The 19,379-nt window shown below is 40.2% G+C and overlaps 2 protein-coding genes across 6 annotated transcripts in view; one reads left to right on the top strand and one right to left on the bottom strand.

The window, feature by feature from the left end:
* The window catches only part of LOC309855340 (uncharacterized protein), a 57,102-nt gene that overhangs the window by 779 nt on the left and 36,944 nt on the right, over positions 1-19,379 (top strand). For 2 of the 3 annotated variants that reach the window (XM_082715525.1, XM_082715526.1), the window contains exon 2: positions 12,182-12,350. In XM_082715525.1, coding sequence (XP_082571651.1) covers positions 12,182-12,218 — 37 coding nt within the window. In that variant the 3' untranslated portion in view covers positions 12,219-12,350. Of the gene's footprint in view, positions 1-12,181; positions 12,351-16,476; positions 16,556-19,379 lie in introns of those variants that run through there. The other variant, XM_082715527.1, reaches the window with a different exon arrangement.
* Positions 1-19,379, bottom strand: part of ASB5 (ankyrin repeat and SOCS box containing 5) — a 50,360-nt gene that overhangs the window by 19,753 nt on the left and 11,228 nt on the right. For 2 of the 3 annotated variants that reach the window (XM_082715524.1, XM_082715523.1), the window contains exon 1: positions 4,916-5,154. The exons of the other annotated variant lie outside the window; for it this stretch is intronic. Coding sequence is in view for 1 of the 2 variants with exons in the window: in XM_082715523.1 (XP_082571649.1) it covers positions 4,916-4,952 (37 nt within the window). In the remaining variant the exon portion in view is untranslated. Of the gene's footprint in view, positions 1-4,915; positions 5,155-19,379 lie in introns of those variants that run through there. 3 annotated transcript variants of the gene reach the window in all.

The raw sequence follows: 19,379 nt of genomic DNA, 5'->3' as shown, positions 1-19,379 counted from the left end.
GGATCGGTGTCCTCGTGGTTCCCCCAGCGCCTCCCCCACGTGAGGATGCTGTGAGGAGCCGCCAGCAGTGAGCGGGAAGAGGACCCGCAGGGAGAACATGACCTTGGTGGCACCTTGAACTTGAACTTCCAGCCTCCAGAGCTGGGAGAAATAAAATTATGTATAAGCTGCCCAGTCTGTGGTGATTTGCTAGAGCAGCACAAAGGGACTAAGATACGATGGTTTTGTCTGCCACCAAATTCCTCTGGTAAACCCCAACACCCCGTCTCACTCTATTTGGAGCTATGGCTTTTAGGAGGTAATTAAGGTTAAGCAAGGCCATGAGGACGGGGCCCTAATCTGACAGAGATGGTGGGTTTATAAACAGAGAGAGAGAGAGATCTGCATCAAGAAAAGGCCACGTGAGCTCAGAGCGAGCAACTGGCCATCTACAGGCCGGGAAGAGAGCTCTCACCGAAGCCTAGCCATGTGACAACTTCGATCTTGGACTTGAAGCCTCCGAAACTGTGACAAAGTTAATTTCTGTTGTTTAAGCGGCCCAGCCTCTTGTATTTTGTTATGGTGGCCCGGGAAGATGAAGACAGAGATTAAGTGCTTTGCCTGAACTCAAGCCCGGAAGCAATCTCAGTCCTTGCAAACGTTCAGGGAGATTTATCTTGTCCCATTCTCTCTTCAACCCCAGAGCGCATAGTGGTCCATAATACTTAAAAATAAACTGATTAAATGATCTAAGAGTTGCCTTCTAAAAATGAAAAAAAAAATGTGGAACTGCTGTCTACATTTTCATATAATAATGTGTATATTTGAAATTGTAGCAACAATGACTGTATTTTTTTAGCCAGTTACAATAGAGGAACATTAAACAGGACGATAAATATATCATAAAACACAGAAAGCCATGATATTTTTCAAGTACAACCATTCCATTTGATTGTATATCCTTCCCAATTTTTTTCTAAATACACATTTTTTAAACAAGAAGTGGAAAGGTAAACAACGCAAAGACTGAGTTCATACCGTGGTGTTTCACACATGGTCATAAAAAGGAATCCATAGATGCATTCTCTGTACACTAAGCCATAAAAGAGTGCACCCCTTTGCCACGCCATACATTTACGTTTCAGAACCCATGTTCTGGAAAGCACCCCAGTTGAAAGTTAGTATTTGCAAAACAAACAAACAAACAAAAAAACCCAAAAACCCCACAGGTCACTCTAGTTTACTTCAGGACACCAACAGATCTGCAATGGCTGCTCTACTAACCTTGACTGGTCAGAATACCCCAGCTAGCTTTTTGTTCAGAAGAACATTCTTCTACGCTCGCTCTGGTTTTCATGAGCATCTGCTTTACGCAGTTCATGTCATCGGCAATATCTGCAGGCATAGTTTCTGTCTGCCACAGCCAGGTGTCAAAGTCAAGTGCTCTAGCCGGAAGAAATGCTAGAGGCTGGATTTCTAGCTACTTTTTGCTCCCCTTTGGACTTTCACAAAGATTTCCTGTGTGCCAACTGGAGAGGGGCTGGGACACTGAGCTCTATTCAGAAGCACTTGGAGCGGGTTGAGAAGGAGCTGGTGGGGGATGGGCCAGAAGTGCAGTAGGATTTTCTATTTTTAAAGGAAGACTCAGCTGCAGCCGGAAGTATTTAACTATTTGCAAGGCACAGAAAGGGAAGAATGTGTAAAGTTGCATTTCCTATTCGGAAGCTAAATAGACATGAACTCCTTATTTAAAATAGGAAACCTGATTTGAATTATGTACAAATCTGTCCCTTGTAAAATTGACCCTTGAAAATAGGTACAGACAGAAGGCTGCCCCCAGAGAGCTCAGCAGTGATGGGTGACTGGTGAGCCTTTCTGCTTCAGCCTCGGGAATAAATAGTGTGTGTGTGCATTAGGGTCAGCTGGTAGGTGGCTCATGTTCCTTTGGTAAGAATCTAAGTTTAGAATTGGCTTCCATACAAAAATCACAGCCCTGTTATTTACATAGGCACAGCTCACTATTGTGATTTTTTTCTGGAGGTCATTTCTAGGCCAGAAGGCATCATTGGTCAATTTAAATATGATGGAAAGCATTCACCCTAAAAGGCAGGGCAATGAGAGGAAGAACCGCACATGTGCCTGGTGTTTTCAGTTGGCACGTAAAGTTGAACAAGGCACACTGGCCATGACCTAGTGGAGAGCAGGAACTGGCCCATGGAGGTCTTCAAGGATTAACTGAGCCAGGAGTCCAGTTACGCGGTATCAACATATCCAGGTCTGTCTTGATGAAAAATGGTCACGGATTCCATTCTCTGTCTTTACCATTTTATCACTATGTTTAGGCTCTACCTTCCATTGTTATTTACAGAAAAAAAAATTAATGGGCTCTTGCCTTCATATAACAAACCAGGTAAGAACAAATACATTTTGTGAATAAAGTTATTTCCTGTGCGTTACCCCATTCAGAGTTGCTGCCGGATTCCATCGCCAGCATTTATCTCAAAATTATCACTAATGGACACCACTATCTTTTCCTTATCTTGAATTAAGCTTTAATCCTTTAAACTAAAGGACTGGGGGCAGGCGGCTTAATGATATGTAGGAGTCTTCTTCTGTAAAATGAAGAACTTGGATAAGATTACTGTCTTCTGGCTCTGACACTGAGCTGGGGGCGTAGTCCAAGACCACAAAGGAGGCCACACCTTGCCAGAAAAACTGGACCAGCTAGCTGAGGCAGCTTGGATGGGGGGCACATTCCCAGGCCTTGAGAAAGGCTGAAGGGAATTATTTCTCAGACAGTCCCCCACACTGGGTTGGGTACTCAGAGTATATACATCTGAGATGTCACAGATCTACCACACTGTATCTCTTAAATAGAGGCCACTCAAAAAAAAAAAAAAAAAAAAAGACTTAAGACGTCATTCGAAAATGGAATTCCAAAGAATACTTAATACTTCAAGAGGGTTTTTTTTTTTTTTTTTTTTTAATGTAGTCCGTTGGGGGTAATAGATTTCCAGGGCAGTGGGGAGAAAAAAGACATTGGATTTCATCATAACTACATACTTAGCTAAATGAGATGTGTGCTGGCCTGCAGAATACATTTAAAAATTCACATAAATAATCAGGGGCACTCAGGAAATAATAATTACTTCTTTCAAAAATTTTAGGTACATCCAAAGCAAAAATAATTTTTAAAAAATGACTCCAAGTGGGGCGCCTGGGTGGCTCAGTGGGTTAAGCCGCTGCTTCGGCTCAGGTCATGATCTCAGGGTCCTGGGATCGAGTCCCGCATCGGGCTCTCTGCTCAGCGGGGAGCCTGCTTCTCTCTCTCTCTCTCTGCCTGCCTCTCTGCCTACTTGTGATTTCTCTCTGTCAAATAAATAAATGGAAAATCTTTAAAAAAAAAATGACTCCAAGAAATTGAAGGAAAATGTTACAGTTAATTTACTGGAAAAAATAAGGAAAAGAATATTAAATCTATGGAGTAGCTCAACTGTATGATTTCATTTAAAAAAATGCACAGTGAAGTGAGAGTGTTTGCGACTGAATCACTTAAATGCTTGTCATCTAGGATTGTATAAATATGGACCCACTACGAAATATCTAGATATATAGAAGAATCTAGCATCTTTCCTCGTGTCAGTGCAGAAGTGGATTTGGGAAGCAGCAGGATATCACTGAGCCCTGTGAGGAGGCAGAAGTTTTAAAGCAAACCAGCAGTAGATAAAATACTCAAGGAAATAATTAAAATTATATTCCGTAGAAGATAACAGACTCCAAAATATTACATCTCAGGAAAAAACGTCTGAAATACGGTGTAGATTAGAGATGACATACTATTACTGCCCACAAGGGCTAAAATAAAATTTTACGCCTTTTAGGCAGGATATGGGAAATGAAACGGGGCCATTCTATTCCCATTTTAACCAACGCTAATGTGTCTGAAAACTCGGGGACCTGAGTTTGGGCTGGTTGCCAGTCCTCCGTGAGAGAGCACTGTGAAGACTGGAATAGTTTCAAAGGATGACGCTGGAAACCGTCAATGAGCTAAAGGCACTTCTAGAGGAGAGGAATCTTAATTCTTCAGAAATTTCAAAATGGAAAGTTGAAATCTAAGAGGGATTATGATAGAAATCTGTAATGATGCCACACACTGTAAGGAGTGAGTACACATTTTCAAGAAATTCTGAAAAAGCTAGAGTTGGATCAACTTCTGACAGTTTTAAGATTACAAGTGGGACACTAATACACACTTCTGTTTGTTTGTTTTGTTTTGTTTTGTTGTTTACACAAGCAGTCACAAAGTTCAGGAGCTCATTGCTTCCAAAAGGCAGCGTTGAGCCCCCACCCAAATCTTCAGAAACAGATCAAGATGAAGGGACTCCAGCTGGAATCCTGGTTGGCAGTTTCCCCCATATATGACAGTGGAATACTCTAAACTCATACAGTCTCCAGCACCCAGTTCAACATTATCAACTCACAACTTGTCTTGTTTCATCTTCAAGCTACCCGCAGCCCTCCCAACCCCAGTCCTGGGATTATTTTGAAGCAGACCTCATTATATGATATGACCCATAAATAGTTCACTATCTACCTCTAAAAAGATGAGGACTCTATCTAGTCATAACTATAGTATCCTAATCACACAAAAAACAGTAATTCCATATGTCATCAGACACACGTTGATTAATTTTTATTTTCCAAAGAGCAACTCAGTTCATAAACTGCCTTCTAGAATAATAACTACATGTTTAAATTCTTTATCTTAGAGTAAAAGTCTGCGATCTCTCCATTTTCTAAAATTTTTTTAAAAAAATGTTATATTCCCATCCTTTAAAAAAAAATGTTTCTTTTCTCTAAAGTACAGATGACTCACTAAATGCAAGATAAAAACTTCGCCTTAAATCATCACAAGATATGTTAGATTCCCTTGTACCTGCTAGTGCCAAATTTCCACCCTTGCACAGTCGCATCTGGAACGGGCCATCGTTCAGTTCCGGGAGGCCGCCTTGCTGTGGGCGTCTCTACCAGGCCACACGCACATGGAGCTCATAACCGTCATCCCCAAGCCCCCATCTTGTTCCATTTTATTTTTTATTCTATTTTATGTAAACATGGGTACCTAAATCTGTTAGCCTAGGGATGGGGAGTGAGGGCAGAGGAGGTCTGAGGGCAGGCCTGACCTTGGGGGAAAGCATAGTGATTGTTCTCTAACAGTGAACCTTTGTCCAAGGGTCATTCACTTCTCTAAAGGTTGCTGGGAAACCTACAGTGACATCTTGTGGTCCCTGATTGCTCCTCTCTTAGTTGGTGCTGAGTGGTTAGGAAAGGTCACAGGGATCTGAAAAAATCACAATTCGAGAACATACGGTCAGGATCCTCATAAAATCACACATATCATAATAATGCCTAACCACAGTGAAGGATACTTTAGAAGCCAGTGTGGGCAGGGCTTTAAGAATAAATGTTAGGTATGGAGGCTCTTTCAATATCACCAACTTGTTTGGGGATGATTTTTTAAAAGTAGAAGCATAACGTAAAATCCAGTTAAATGGAGTTTGAAGTAACAAAATTATATGCTTGCATAAAGCATATTTTTTATGGTAGATCTTGAAACAGAATGCTAAGGGGTTCTATTAAAGAAAATGTACTTGTCCTCAATGTCTAGGGCACTTCACTGTTGAAGAAAATGTACTTGTCCTTAATGTCTAGGACACAGTAAGTCCTTGTAAGCTGTCACGTAAGGGTGATTTCTACCATACTCACCTGTTTGTTAATATTGAGAGTTAAAGTCTTCTCAAAATGCTTAAAATATCTTTTTCAACATTGTAATATAGAAGATATCTCTGAATTTGGGATTTTTTTTAAATACACCAAAAGACATAAATGGTTTTTCAGAAAGACACAAATAATGCCCATATGTAGCACAAAAATAATAAAATACAATTTAAATTCAAAATCTCTAAGTGCTTAAACCATGAGAGACCAACATAAATGCTAACGACTAAAGTATGTTAATTTCTAGTTGTGTAATGATCAAGTAAGTATGAAATTTCATTTATTCATGCATTCATTCACCCATTCACTCCATATTTTTTAGATGTCTACTGGGTACTATGCCCTGGGTACACAGAGATGAAAAGACAGTTGCTGTGACTTGAACCTTACGCTCTAGACTGGCATTTCAGAATTGGCATGGACCTCCATCACTGTCTAAGAAACATCTGTACATCTGAGAATCAAACTTAGACTCATGGTAGACTTGGAAATCCCCAGAGTTAGGTTGCCGTGATGCTCCTTAACTGTTAGAACTGTCCACAAAATAATTCTCATTTACATTTCATAAACTATAAGTGGCAAGTAGCAATTCTCCATAAAGAAGACACGATTTTATCATAGACAGTGTATTTCCATTGTTAAGATTTTTATGAAGCCCAAAACAATTTTGTGAAAAAGTGGCCAAAAAATGTGTTTTTTTTTTTTGTTGTTGTTGTTTTGTTTTGCTGTTGCTGTTATTCTTAACCTGATATCTTGGAAAGCATTTGGCTAGCATGCAGATTGTGAGATGAATGGAGAGATACCACAATGCCATTATGAAAGGAAAAACAAGGTAAATCTAACCAAAGATATCAATTCTCATTTTGAAAACAGATCTCAACACTTCTCCAGGCTTCTGCTAAACATAGGTTTAGAACAAAGTATATACTGCCTTAAAAAAAATTCCTAATGTTATGTTTTAGCCACAAAACTATATAGGACGAAAAGATTTAAAACTCTCAATGATGTAACTATTTTTTATCAACTCCATATGCATCAGCAGTGCACCTACCCTTGATTTAACAAATCTCAGGAGATCTGCTTTCTTTTTTTAAAACTTTTTCTTTTTTTTTTTTTTTTTTTTTAGAGAGAGTGAGCCAGCATACGAATGGGGTGGAGGAGGAGGGGCAGTGGGAGAGAATTTTAAGCAGAGTCTTCACTGAGCACGGAGCCAGACAGGGGCTCAATCTCACAACGCTGAGATCGTGACCTGAGCCAAAACCAAGAATCAGATACTTAACCAACTGAGCTTCCCGGTGCCCTTGTTAATCCATGTTCTAATAGAGCTATTAATTCTGACTTAGTATAGTAGTTAGGAGCCTCAACACTGCCCTCAAATGACCAAAGCTGGGTCCATATCCCACGCCAGGCAAATACTAAATTTGTTACCTGGAGAAAGTTACTTCATTTCTTTATGCCTCGATTTCCTTATCTGGAAAGTGGGATAACAATCCTACCTCACAGGATTTCTGTATGAATTAATAGAGAAATCAGAATTGTGCCTGGTACACGGTTAGCCCTTAATGTTAATTTTATGACCTTATTCTCAGATGTAAATATATCACTCATGCTTGCTTCATCAAATTTTGTCTTTCTATGTAGTAGTAAAGTTAAAAAAGCAAATTCAAAACTCACAACACTCAAGCATTTCAGTTACTGGTAAGCCCCACAAATATTCCTGGTTCTTTGGTTGCTCAGTGACTGTGGTGTATAGAAAGCCATTCTTGGTACTAGATATAACTTTGCTACTTTGTCAGCAAAACGAAAACAACCAACCAAACAAAAATAGCTCACAAAAATTAAGCAACAGAAAACAAAGACTAAAATAGCTGTGGACCCAAAACTCTGTCCTACATCATTGGTGAGTCCCCTGGTTGCCAGGAAAGAAATGCTGGTTGATACACAGTTGACCATTCATTTTCATGTGAAAACAACAAAAAAATAGAAAATACTTAAAATATTAGATATGAGAAAATTTTTAAAAGAGGGAGGAAGCACAAACTTTGAAATAATGGGGAAGCAGCAATATTCGAGAAGCACAGAAATCTCTTGATTATCCATATCAAGAGTCCCTAGGTTCTAGGAGGGTTTTGCCAATGGTGAAGAAGCGAGATGATCTGGACGATCCCCAAGTATAGGTTTGTTGGGTTGAATTTTCCTTAAGTGTTTTCCTAGATAAATGTCAGCTTAACAGGCAAAAAACTGATGACAATTCCTAAATGTGCAGTAATGCACTCTAATAGCCTATGCTGAAAATCCTTTAAATGTTGATGTGGAAGTAGGCATAAGCCAATCCATTTCTTCACCACCCATTTTCTTCCCAAATTTCCTTTGATTATATCCACATTCATTCATTTCTAATTCTTAGTTAAAGGTGTAGACCAAGCTGCTGTATATTCCTTACTGTAATGCATACTAAATGTTCGCCCTACATCCACTCTGGCCACTGTCCAATTTGTTCTCTGTTGATTAAGTGACACGTGTCAGATTTGCTTCAAAATAATCCCAAGGTAACTGGCAGGTTTGACTGTGTGCTTCTACGAAAGCAAGCTTGTGTCTCATAATAGAGTGTTATCTTTCCATTCAATTGATGGGCCGGGATGTTATTTAAAAGGAACCTTATCATAAGAGAGTTCTCAGAAACCCGATTCTTCATGCTAGATTTGCTTTGCTGATACTTCCTTTAAGATTCTTGTAGCTTTGTTCATGAGTGAGATTGGCTTCCTATAATTTGCCTGTCTTGTACTGACTTGTTTGGTTTTGAGTAATGTACCAGTTAAACTTTGATCGCTCTGAGTGTTATAGAATGAGGAGTTTTTCATACCAAATAGACCCTCTCCAATTGCTGGTTAAGGAATCTGTGTGGGGCTGCTGTCTTTGTAGGCACGTTAGCGTAGGCCGGCTGGCTGGCAGTGGGCATCAGAGATGAAGGCGAAGTCAGGAAGAGCAGAGACTTCTCATAGCTCCGAGGAAAACCGGGAGCAGAGTTTGTCCCCACCTCCAGCCTCAGCAATGTGGGTGGCCCGAGGAGAAGCTGGCACCCTTGACCATAGAAGGCATACACACCTGGCCTGGGACTCTGAGATATGAAAGTGGGCAATCTGGAGGGAGTGGAATGAGCCACGGATCCACGTGGCCAGATGACCAGGGTCACGTGCAAGCCAACAGCAGTGCCTACACCGGCCTTAACTGTAAAACTAGCAACTTTTTCTGCCACCCAAATGTTACACAATGTTCTCCTCCAGCCAGTCCCAACCTGGAACAGCACTAGAAAGGGAATTCTGGGCCACAGAATTCTGGCATACCTGAGTTGACATGGTACAAAGCCACTACAGGGAACAGCTACGAACTCCATGAAATGAGTTGGGGACGAGTCCTTTGCTTTTTCTGCTGTCATAGCTCTACCTTATAATACTTGGTAGAGGCTTCTGGTAAAACCTTCTGCTCTTGGATTTTTTTTGGGGGGGGGAGTTTTAAAACTTGTGATTTTATCTCTATTAGTGATTTTAGGATTAGTTAGGTTCTTTATTTCTTCAAAAACAGCTTTGACAAGTTTTTTTTTTTTTTTTTAGGAAATTGTCTTTCACCCAGATAGTCCCAGTTACTGGCATTAAGTTGTTAAATAAAACCACTTATTTTTAAAAATATCACTAACACCTGCTTTATGTTTTTATTTTTTTTAAGACAATTTATTTATTTATTTGACAGACAGGGATCAGAAGTAGGCAGAGAGGCAGGCAGAGAGAGAGAGAAAGAGGAAGGGAAGCAGGCTCCCTGCCGAGCAGAGAGCCCAATGGGGGCTCCATCCCAGGACCATGAGATCATGACTGGAGCCGAAGGCAAAGGCTTAACCCACTGAGCCACCCAGGTGCCTCATATGCTCTCTTTTGAATTCCAACCATTGTTTATTTGCAGCCATTTTGACATAGGTGTACCAATCTCATTAGTCTCTCAACAGATCACCTTTCAGCTTTGTTTATAATTTGTTTATAAGTCACCTTATTAATTTCTGCTTGCGGCTCTCTTACTTTTTTAATTCAGTGTGTGAAAGTTGACAGTTTTGTTCTTTTTATAATTTTGATTTCTAAACCCCTGAGTTCCTTAAAGACATCTTCTTAATTTCCAAACATAGGAGTTTTCTTCCAGATACATTTTGTTAAATGATTTCTACATTAATTTTATGGAGAGTCGTAGATATGATCCATATCAGAGGCCCCAAATGATGGTTTGTGGGCCAAATCTGGCCTACAATCAGTTTGGGTAAATACAATTTTATTGGGGTGGAGCCAAACCAGTTTGGGTAAATACAATTTTATTGGGGTGGAGCCAAACCAGTTTGGGTAAATACAATTTTATTGGGGTGGAGCCAAACCCATTCATTTACATATCATCTGCTTCTATGTTAAACTTGCAGTTCTGAGACTGTATGATGCACAAAGACTAGAATATTTGCTCTCTTATCCTTGACAGAAAAGTCTGCCAACCTGTGACCTATATAATACTAATCATTTGAACTTTTACAGAGACATGCTTTATGGCCCCATGTATACTCAATTTTTTAACTCAATTGAACTCACATTTTCAAAATGTATATGAAATGATGTGGACGGAGAGTTCCAAATCCAGATTAGATCTACATTTTCAATTTTTAAAAAAGATTTTATTTATTTGACAGAGAGAGATCACAAGTAGGCAGGGAGAGATGGGGAAGCAGGCTCCCCACTGAGCAGAAAGCCCAATGCAAGGCTCAATCCCAGGACCCTGGGATCATGACCTGAGCCAAAGGCAGACGCTTAATGACTGAGCCACTCAGGCGTCCCTTTTTTCTCCTTTTAAGTCAATATTTCAAGTTTATATCTTAAAGCAATTTTATCGGGTGAATACATAGAATTGTTATAGCTTCTAACTAAATTCATCTTTTATCATCATATAGTAGCATCTAGTCATGTTTTTTGCCTCCAAGTCCTACATCATATTAATATGGTGAGATATTTTCAGGGAGTATTTCAGTGGGGCCTGTCTTTCTTGATATTTTGATTTTCAACTTTTCTGAATCTTTATGTTTTAGATGGGTCATTTAAAAAATATATGTTGCTGGGTACTACCCCCCAAATCTGGAAATTGTTATCTTTAACCTAGAGAACTCAAGCTACTTACTTAAAATCATTATTTAGGTTTGCCTGGGTGATTCAGGTCAGATTGGGTCGTGATCCCAGGGTTCTAGGTTTGAGTCCCACATTGGACTCCCTACTCAATGGGAATCCGTTTTTCCCTGTGCCTGTGCTCCCCTGGCTTGTGCTCTGTCTCTCTCTGACAAATAAATAAAATCTTAAAAAAATGAACTTATTATTTAAGTTACTGATGTATTTAGCTATTTGTATGATATTTAGATTAATTTTTCCCATATTAGTTTCGTACTTTGTATTTTCCCCACTTTCTATGTTCTTTTTCTTTAGTTATTTTGATTTGCTTAATTTTATAATTCCATTTTCCCCTATTCACCTCTGAAAGTTATATACTGTATTTTTTTTTAACCCTGTGCCTAATATTTTACTCAGACTCAGACACTAAGGAGAGCTAGGGCGCCTGGCGGGCTCAGTTGGTTAAGGGTCTGCCTGCCTCTGGCTCAGGTCATGATCCCAGGGTCTAGGGATAGAGCATCTCAGGCTCTCTGCTCAGCAGGGGGTCGCTTTTCCCTCTGCCCCTCCCCCAACTTGTGCAGGAGCTTGCATGAGCGCATGCTCTCTCTCTCTCTCTCAAAAATAAATAAAGAATAAAATCTTCAAACAGGAAAGAGAGCTAGAATAAAGTTATACCCATAATCGTGTCTGCAGAAGTGACATCTTTCAAGTATAAGTCTGGCGTGGCCCACGTCCCCTATACTGAAGCACAAATTCATTGTTATATGGGGCATCACTTGTAAACCACACTGACACCCATAGCTACTTACATCTGTATCACAAAATACCAAAGTTAAATATTATTGTCTGCCAATTATGACTCTGAATTATTATATATGATTTGAATCTGAAAGCTCTGTTCATAAATAAGACATTACATCCAGTGCAGAGAAAAAAAATAGTTCTCTAAAACTGGCCAGCTCAGCTACATCTCCATTGTATCTTGCTACCATGTGAAAACAGCCAAACTGAATAGACACTTGAGTTTAAACGACCCATGCCTCACATCAACCACCACACTCCTTGTAATTTGTGCTCTGAACCTGGCTTTTCAAGAGTTTGCAGATTACCTGAATCATTCCTCAGTTCATTACCAGGAAGCATCGAGGCGCATTACAGAAACTGTGTAAACATAGTAAAACACAGAAAAATCCCGAAGTTGACCTTGGTACAAAATTAATAATGGTTGTTTAAACCTTTTACAGACACTTTGATGAAGACAATTGGTGGACCAGGATGTAACAAGAGAAAGAACAATATTGTTTGATCAGATTTTTTGGAGACAAGGTTTTTAAAAGCTGAAAAAAAAATTCATGGTGAAAAAGAAGAACTTTCCAGAGCATCTCAGGAATGTGCATTCCATGTGTCGAAGAGGTAAGGAATGGACTGTTTGAGAGACTGGGTAGTTTAAATTAGTATCATGGCACCAGACACAACCACAGAATGCCAGAGTGGGCTCCCCATGCCGCCGTGTATCACCAAAGAAGCGAGTATTGGCACTGTGGACTGTCTTCCAGATAATTAAGCTAAAATATGAACTACAGCACTGATGATATGAGGAGTGCTAAAAAGAAAAAAAATGCATTTGCAGAAGTAAGTGTTCCTTCAGTAAATAGAATGCCCAGATGTCTGCCCAGTTGAAGGTGCAGGAGTTATTTTTTTTTTAAAGATTTTGTTTATTTGAGAGAGAGAAAGTGAGAGAGAGAGCATGAGAAGGGAAGAGGTCAGAGGGAGAAGCAGACTCCCCATGGAGCTGGAAGCCTGATGCAGGTGTTGATCCTAGTACTCTGGGATCATGACCTGAGCCAAAGGCAGTCGCTTAACCAACTGAGCCACCCAGGCACCCAGATACTGGAGTTAGTAAAAACAAAACAAAACTCAGCTACCATAACAGGAATAATAAGGAACTTCCTTAAAAATGTTATTAACAATACCAAATAAACAAAAGCCTTCAAAAAACATTATACTTAATGCAGAATGTTGAAAGCTTTCCCTCTGCATTGAAAAATAAAAAATGGACACTAATTATCACCACTCTATGGAATATTACACTGAAGGTTTTAATCCATTGAATAACTGAGGAAGAAGAAATAAATAATGGTATGAAACTTGGAAAGGAAGAAACAAACTGGCGTTATTCATAGATAATATGATTTTCTATCTTAAAAAAAAACCCGTAGAACCTACAGATTCTTATTAGAATTATTGAGAGTTTGGCAGGTTTGCTGGGTATTAAATTAATATATGAAAATTAACTATATTTCTCTATGCCTACAACATAGAGATAGAAAATGAAATGATTTAACCAGATAGTTTTTACAGTAGCCTAAAACAATTTAACACCTAGGAATGAATTCAACAAAAATGTATAAGACCTCCTCAAAAGATAATAATAAAATCTTACTGAGAGATATTAAACAAAACCTTTATAAATGGGAAAATATATCATGTTTATTCATTGGAAGGCAAGCACTGCAAAGATGTGAATTTTCCCTTTAATAAATGATTGATAGATTAAATGAACTACAACAGAAAACCCAACAGGTATTTTGTGAACCATAGAAGTGGCTTCTAAAATTTGGAATTTCAAATTACTAAGCACAGCCAAAGCCACTGAGAAAATAGAACGAAGTGGGAAGGGTTGCTCTACTGAGTATCAAGATACTTGAAAGCTACTGAAACCAACATAGTGTGGTTTAGGTCTGGAGAGATGTACCCAGTAAGAAAGCCCATAAACAGACCTTGGTATGAACAGACAATATTCTTAGGCAGAGAGCTTACCATAGTGACTATGATTTATACAATGTATGACCGACTTTCCATTAAATGGGGTGAATATAATTGGCTACCCACTTAGGAAAAAATGGGCTTACACCATTCAAAAACTCAATTGCAAGTCGATAGTTTGAAAGGAAAGCTTTAAGAAGAGAATGCAGAAAAACACTTTGATTATGTTGAAATACAGCAGGAATTTTCAAAATAAATGACACAAAAAGTATTAACCAAAATAGAAAAGATTTATACATTTGACTGTCTTTTTTTATAAAGATTGATTTATTTATTTGAGGGAGAGAGCGAGTGAGCATGTGTGTGGGGGAGTAGGGAAGAGGCAGAGGAAGAAGGAGAGAAGCCTCAAGTAGATTCCACCCTGAGCACGGAGCCAGATGCAAGGTTCAATCCCATGACCCCAGATGAGAGTAAGAGTCCAATGCTTAATCAGTTGTGCTATCCAGGCACCCCTAAATTTGACTACTTTTAAATAAAGTAAACAAACAAAAACAAACAAACAAACAAACAAAAAAAACAAAAACAAAACCCATGAAAAGTGAAAAGCCAAGCCACAAAGGATATTTGGAAGTAATATTCTTTTTTCAGTCTCCATTTAATTGTAGACTATATAGGTAACTTCTAAAATCAATGAAAAATAGGGCAGAAAACCCATTAGAAGGGAAGGCAAAATATTTGGAAGGCACCTCACAAAATTGGAAGGTATAGATGGCCAATAAACATGAAAATAGCATTATTAGGGAAGTGAAAATGAAACCACAAGGTATCTCCACATGCCCACCAGATTAGCAAAAATTAAGAATACTGACAACACCCCATATTAGCGATAATGGGAAGCACCATGAATTCTCATACACTGTGGATCTCACTATAGATAAAATCATATTGGAAAATAGAGTAACACCAACTAAAAAAAACCAAAGATACACATGCTGTATGACCTGGCAGTTCCACTTCTGGAGCTGGACTAACTTACTTGTACTAGGTGTTTCTATCAGTGTGATTCATAATTATCCCAAATTTGGAATTTACAGCACTGAACATGAATGAACTCCAGGTACACGTGGATAAATCTTTCTATTACATTGCTCACTGAGAAAAGGAAATCAGGAAAGAATATTGAGAGAATGGGTCAATTGACATAAAGTTTAAAAGCAGGCTAAACCAAAGGGTCAACTACCTGAGGTATAGTCAGGGGGAGGAAACCTATACAGGCAAGAAAAAGATAGCTGTAAAAGGAATCACCCTCTCTCTGGAGACAGGGAGAGGCTGTTATGGATGGAAAGAGTGCACAGTGGAGAGGAAGAGAGAATACTCCACAGAGCACTTCTCGGGGAGGAAAGTTACCAACCATGTGCCTCCAGTGACCTTGGGTGACCCCTGGTGTGAATATATGGAAATGTGTCTCCAGGACTGCAGGGGCTGTCCTGAAATCATTGTCATTACCTGTTATTTGGTGATGCAAGCCAGTTCTGAGCAGTACAGTTGAGTTACAGTCTCCACGTTCTGCCATAGAGAAGGTGAGGTCATGGGTGGGATAAATTCACGAAAGGAACTCAGGTTCTGTGCTAAAAGCATCTCTGGTCAAAAAGGATCCACCAATAGTTAAAATAACATGGAAGAATCATGGTGCTTCAGAGCGAAGAGTGGACTTAGATGCCATCTGCTTCAGTGATTTACGTATGGTTGCAGAGAGCCCTGGGAGTTCAGCCGAGCTGCCTTGGAGTATGCCAGCTAGCGTGGGGCTCTGCCTTCAAACAGAGTGGTTGCCACTCTTATCAGCCTCACAAATTGAGCTTCCAGATCATTCAAAAAAAAGTCAACAGCTTAAAAAAAAATAAAAGGTTCAGAACCCACTGATCTTGTCTAATGTCTTCATTTTGCAGATAAAGAAACTGAAGTTGTGGGGCGCCTGGGTGGCTCAGTGGGTTAAAGCCTCTGCCTTCGGCTCGGGTCATGATCCCAGGGTCCTGGGATCGAGCCCCGCGTCGGGCTCTCTGCTCCACAGGGAGCCTGCTTCCTCCCCTCTCTCTCTCTGCCTGCCTCTCTGCCTACTTGTGATTTCTCTCTCTCTCTGTCAAATAAGTGGAATCTTTAAAAAAAAAAAAAAGAAAGAAAGAAACTGAAGTTGCTAGAGGGTGGGTGGCATCCCCAGAGTCACCCGGAGTGTTACCAGCAAAGCAAGACTGGAACAAGATTGTCAGTTCCTGACCTGTTCGGTTTCCAATGTACACTATTGCTACTTAACACCACCGGCAGACAAATCTAAACCAGTGAACATAAAATAAGGAAGGCAAGGGACACCTGGGTGGCTCAGTTGGCTGGGTTTCCAACTCTTCATTTTGGCTCTGGTTGTGATCTTGGGGTCATGGGATCGAGCCCCACATGGGGCTCCATGCTCACTGTGGAGTCTGCTTGAGATTCTTTCTTCCTCTGTGGGGACACCCCCCCCCCCCGCCCCATTCTCTCTCTAAGTAAATAAAATCTTAAAAAAAAATAAGGAAGGCAAAAAACAGATTTTAACAACTTATAGTACCTACGTCATAAGCTTTTTTGTTAGGGTGAAATGAGTTTATGATCATACATGTTTAGAATGGTCCCTGGTGCACAGCTAAGAACTAGGTAGGTGTTGGTATCTTATTCTCATAAAACAACACTTTCCACCTCCTGCCTTCTCTTCACCCACTTGGTTGTGGTGTTCTATCTCTACCAGCTGCCTGCTTGAAATTTAAACGAGGTCCACAAATCCCTACAAGGGATGAAATCAGCAACCTGTGTTCTCTGGTCTGAGCACAACAGCTGCCGGGAAGAAGATCTGATACACGATGCTACAACAAGGGCTTAGTGTAAGAACAATTTTACACATACCTCCTCTCTTCCCCTTAGTTCTAGCCACAAATAGTTGTGTCCCTGGGAACCATATGCTCATGGAAGGTTGAGGCCCTGGCGGCAGCTAAGGTGTTTTCTGTTGATCCTGCACAGAAGGGTGTACTGACCTTTGTTTCTGCCACATTGAAGGTACTCACAGAATTGGGTCTCAGAGCAGAAAGGAGAGGAAGTCTGGAGACCTGGGTGCGCTGGCTTCTGCCGCAGCTTGGCAAGCCACGGTGGCGCCACATACATACACCGTTGTGGGCCCACTCCGGGGTCCTGGGGGCAGGCTATCCTTGTACAACTGTCCCCAAACAGGAGTCCTACCCCCTGCTGTGGGTGGCTACTACTCTCTCTTGCCTGTGTGTTACCTTAACTACAGAAGATTCTGGACATGGACACAAACCAAATTCCCCTCTGTGATCCTTTCGCCACCTGTGTATGAAGAAGCCAGTTGTGTGCATAGGCAAAAGCAAGATTTTTTTTTTTTAAAGATTTACATTTTATTTGGAAGAGAGAATAGGTATAGATGGAGAGTAAAAGGGAGAAGCAGACCCCCCTCTGAACAGAGAGCCCAGTGGAGGGCTTGATTCCAAGACCTTGAGATCGTGACCTGAGCTGAAGGCAGATATATATATATAATACTATATATAATATAAATTTTAAATATAAAAAAATATATATATTTTTATTTTTTAAATCATGATTTTTGCCAGGGCACCTGGGTGGCTCACCTGGTATATGTGTGTGTGTGTGTGTGTGTGTGAATATATATATATATATATAGATCATTCCTACCACTTTGCTATCTAAAACAGATACTAAAGATTTTGGGGCACAGGCTCTAAGGGTGAAGAGCTGAAGTCCAGAGGTATTGTTTACAGCAGGTAGTGACTCTGAGTTTTCTATCAGCCAAACCCCTTCTTGTAACAGCTTCTAGCACTTGACGATTTTCTGACTTGCTTTAGAGGAAGAAGAGCAGTCTCCTCTCAGAGTTCTCATATATGGCATGTGGGGTGTGTTCTGTATGCTGTATACACTTTGAAGGGCCATGATGGCATTCAGCTTAAGGTGAACAAAGAACGAACATTTAGTGATATTTGAAGTTTGGCTCAGAAAGTCTGACATTTTAAGATTAAAAATGTATTCACTTAAAATGAGAAATCAAAAAGCAGACAAGTAGCATCCCTCACCAAAAGGCAAAACCTTTGAGTTTATATGAGCTGAATAAGATACTGGAAAATATTAACAGCCATTAACGGATTCCAGTCAACAAGAGGTATGATGGGTTTGTTTTATTTGAGGAGGTGGGGTCATGCCAGTCCATGAGGTTAAAAGGAATCAGGGAAAAGGGACAAAAAGTCTGATTAAAAAGGTGGAGCGGAGGGCATTAATATAGATTTGACGTCTGGGCAGTATTGATTTTCTGTCTTCATTTTCCTTTGAGAATTAACTCCCTGAGCCTCTCCATGAATGTTCACTCTGTCTGTGTGTGGGTCCACACTGCTGGGCGAGGCATGAGAAGGATAGGAGAAGTGCTGTGTTGAAAGTGGTGATAAAATCCCTGGGCTTAAGTTTGAATCCCTTTCTTTTCCCTTTTTTCCTCCTTCCTTTGTTTCTAACCTCCTTGGTTATTTGGTAGGTCTCTGTGCTAGGTGAGCTCTGAGGATGAGGCAAAGCCCTGTGTTCACGCATGCGTGGGGCACCGGGAGGTGGGGGTTGTGGGTGTGGTGGGGAGGGGGCGTGGTGGGGGCTGGGAGCAGCCCAGAAAATGCAAAGGGATTCTGTGTCTGACTGGGATTATTGCAAAGTCCGCGAAAGATGGACTGCAGCCCGAAAAAGAGCTGGCCCTGGAAGAAGGACACTGCTAGCTTCATAATGTGAACTAAAAAAACACATCCCACAAATGGTCAGGTTGAGTGATGTCAGAAGCAACGCCAGAATACCTGGACTCCTGTTTCGAATTTCCTCTGAGGAGATCGGTAACCTTGAGCAAGTTCTGCTACATTTGAAATTGTTTCCTTCTTTGTAAAAGAAGCATTAATACCTTTGACTTTGTAGGGAACAATTATGAGGATGAAAAGGGATAGGATGTATGGAAAGACTTTGTGAATTACAGGAGAAATATGACATACTGCCCTCAGAAAGTGTGAGGTGGGTCTTGCAGTGTCATAGCTAGGGATAGAAGAGGTCAAGAGACATGCTATTAAGTCCAATTATAGGGAATTTGGAAAACAAATTCACTTTTTCCTTTTCTCATCTTCTCCTCCTACAGTATTAACCACATAATATTTACTAGGAAATCATCTCAATTTCATAAAATGTAAGATATGAAAATTTTATATTTAGAAAATAGTTTATTTCCCAAGGGACTCTTTTTTTTTTTTTTTTTAACATATAATGTATTATTTGCGTCAGGGGTACAGTCTGTGAATCATCAGTCTTACACAATTCACAGCGCTCACCACAATACATACCTTCCCCAATGTCCATCCCCCAACCACCCCTATCTCTCCCTTCCCCCACCCCCAGCAACCCCAAAGGGACTCTTTTACATGACACATTTACATGGGATGACAAAAATAAAAATCCAGTAATTTCCTAAAACTGTCCTGCACACAACTTTTAAGCACAGCTCTGCTTGTACTCCGGTATAGTACATTTGATGGGGGTTTTACCAAGTTTTAAACATAGCTTTAAAAGCACCAAGGATGAAGCCATTGGGAACAATAACGTTTCTGCTGG

This window comes from Mustela nivalis (genome assembly GCF_964662115.1).
Source record: "Mustela nivalis genome assembly, chromosome: 20".
NCBI classification, from domain to species: Eukaryota; Metazoa; Chordata; class Mammalia; order Carnivora; family Mustelidae; genus Mustela; species Mustela nivalis.
This window is presented reverse-complemented; position numbering and strand designations above follow the sequence as displayed.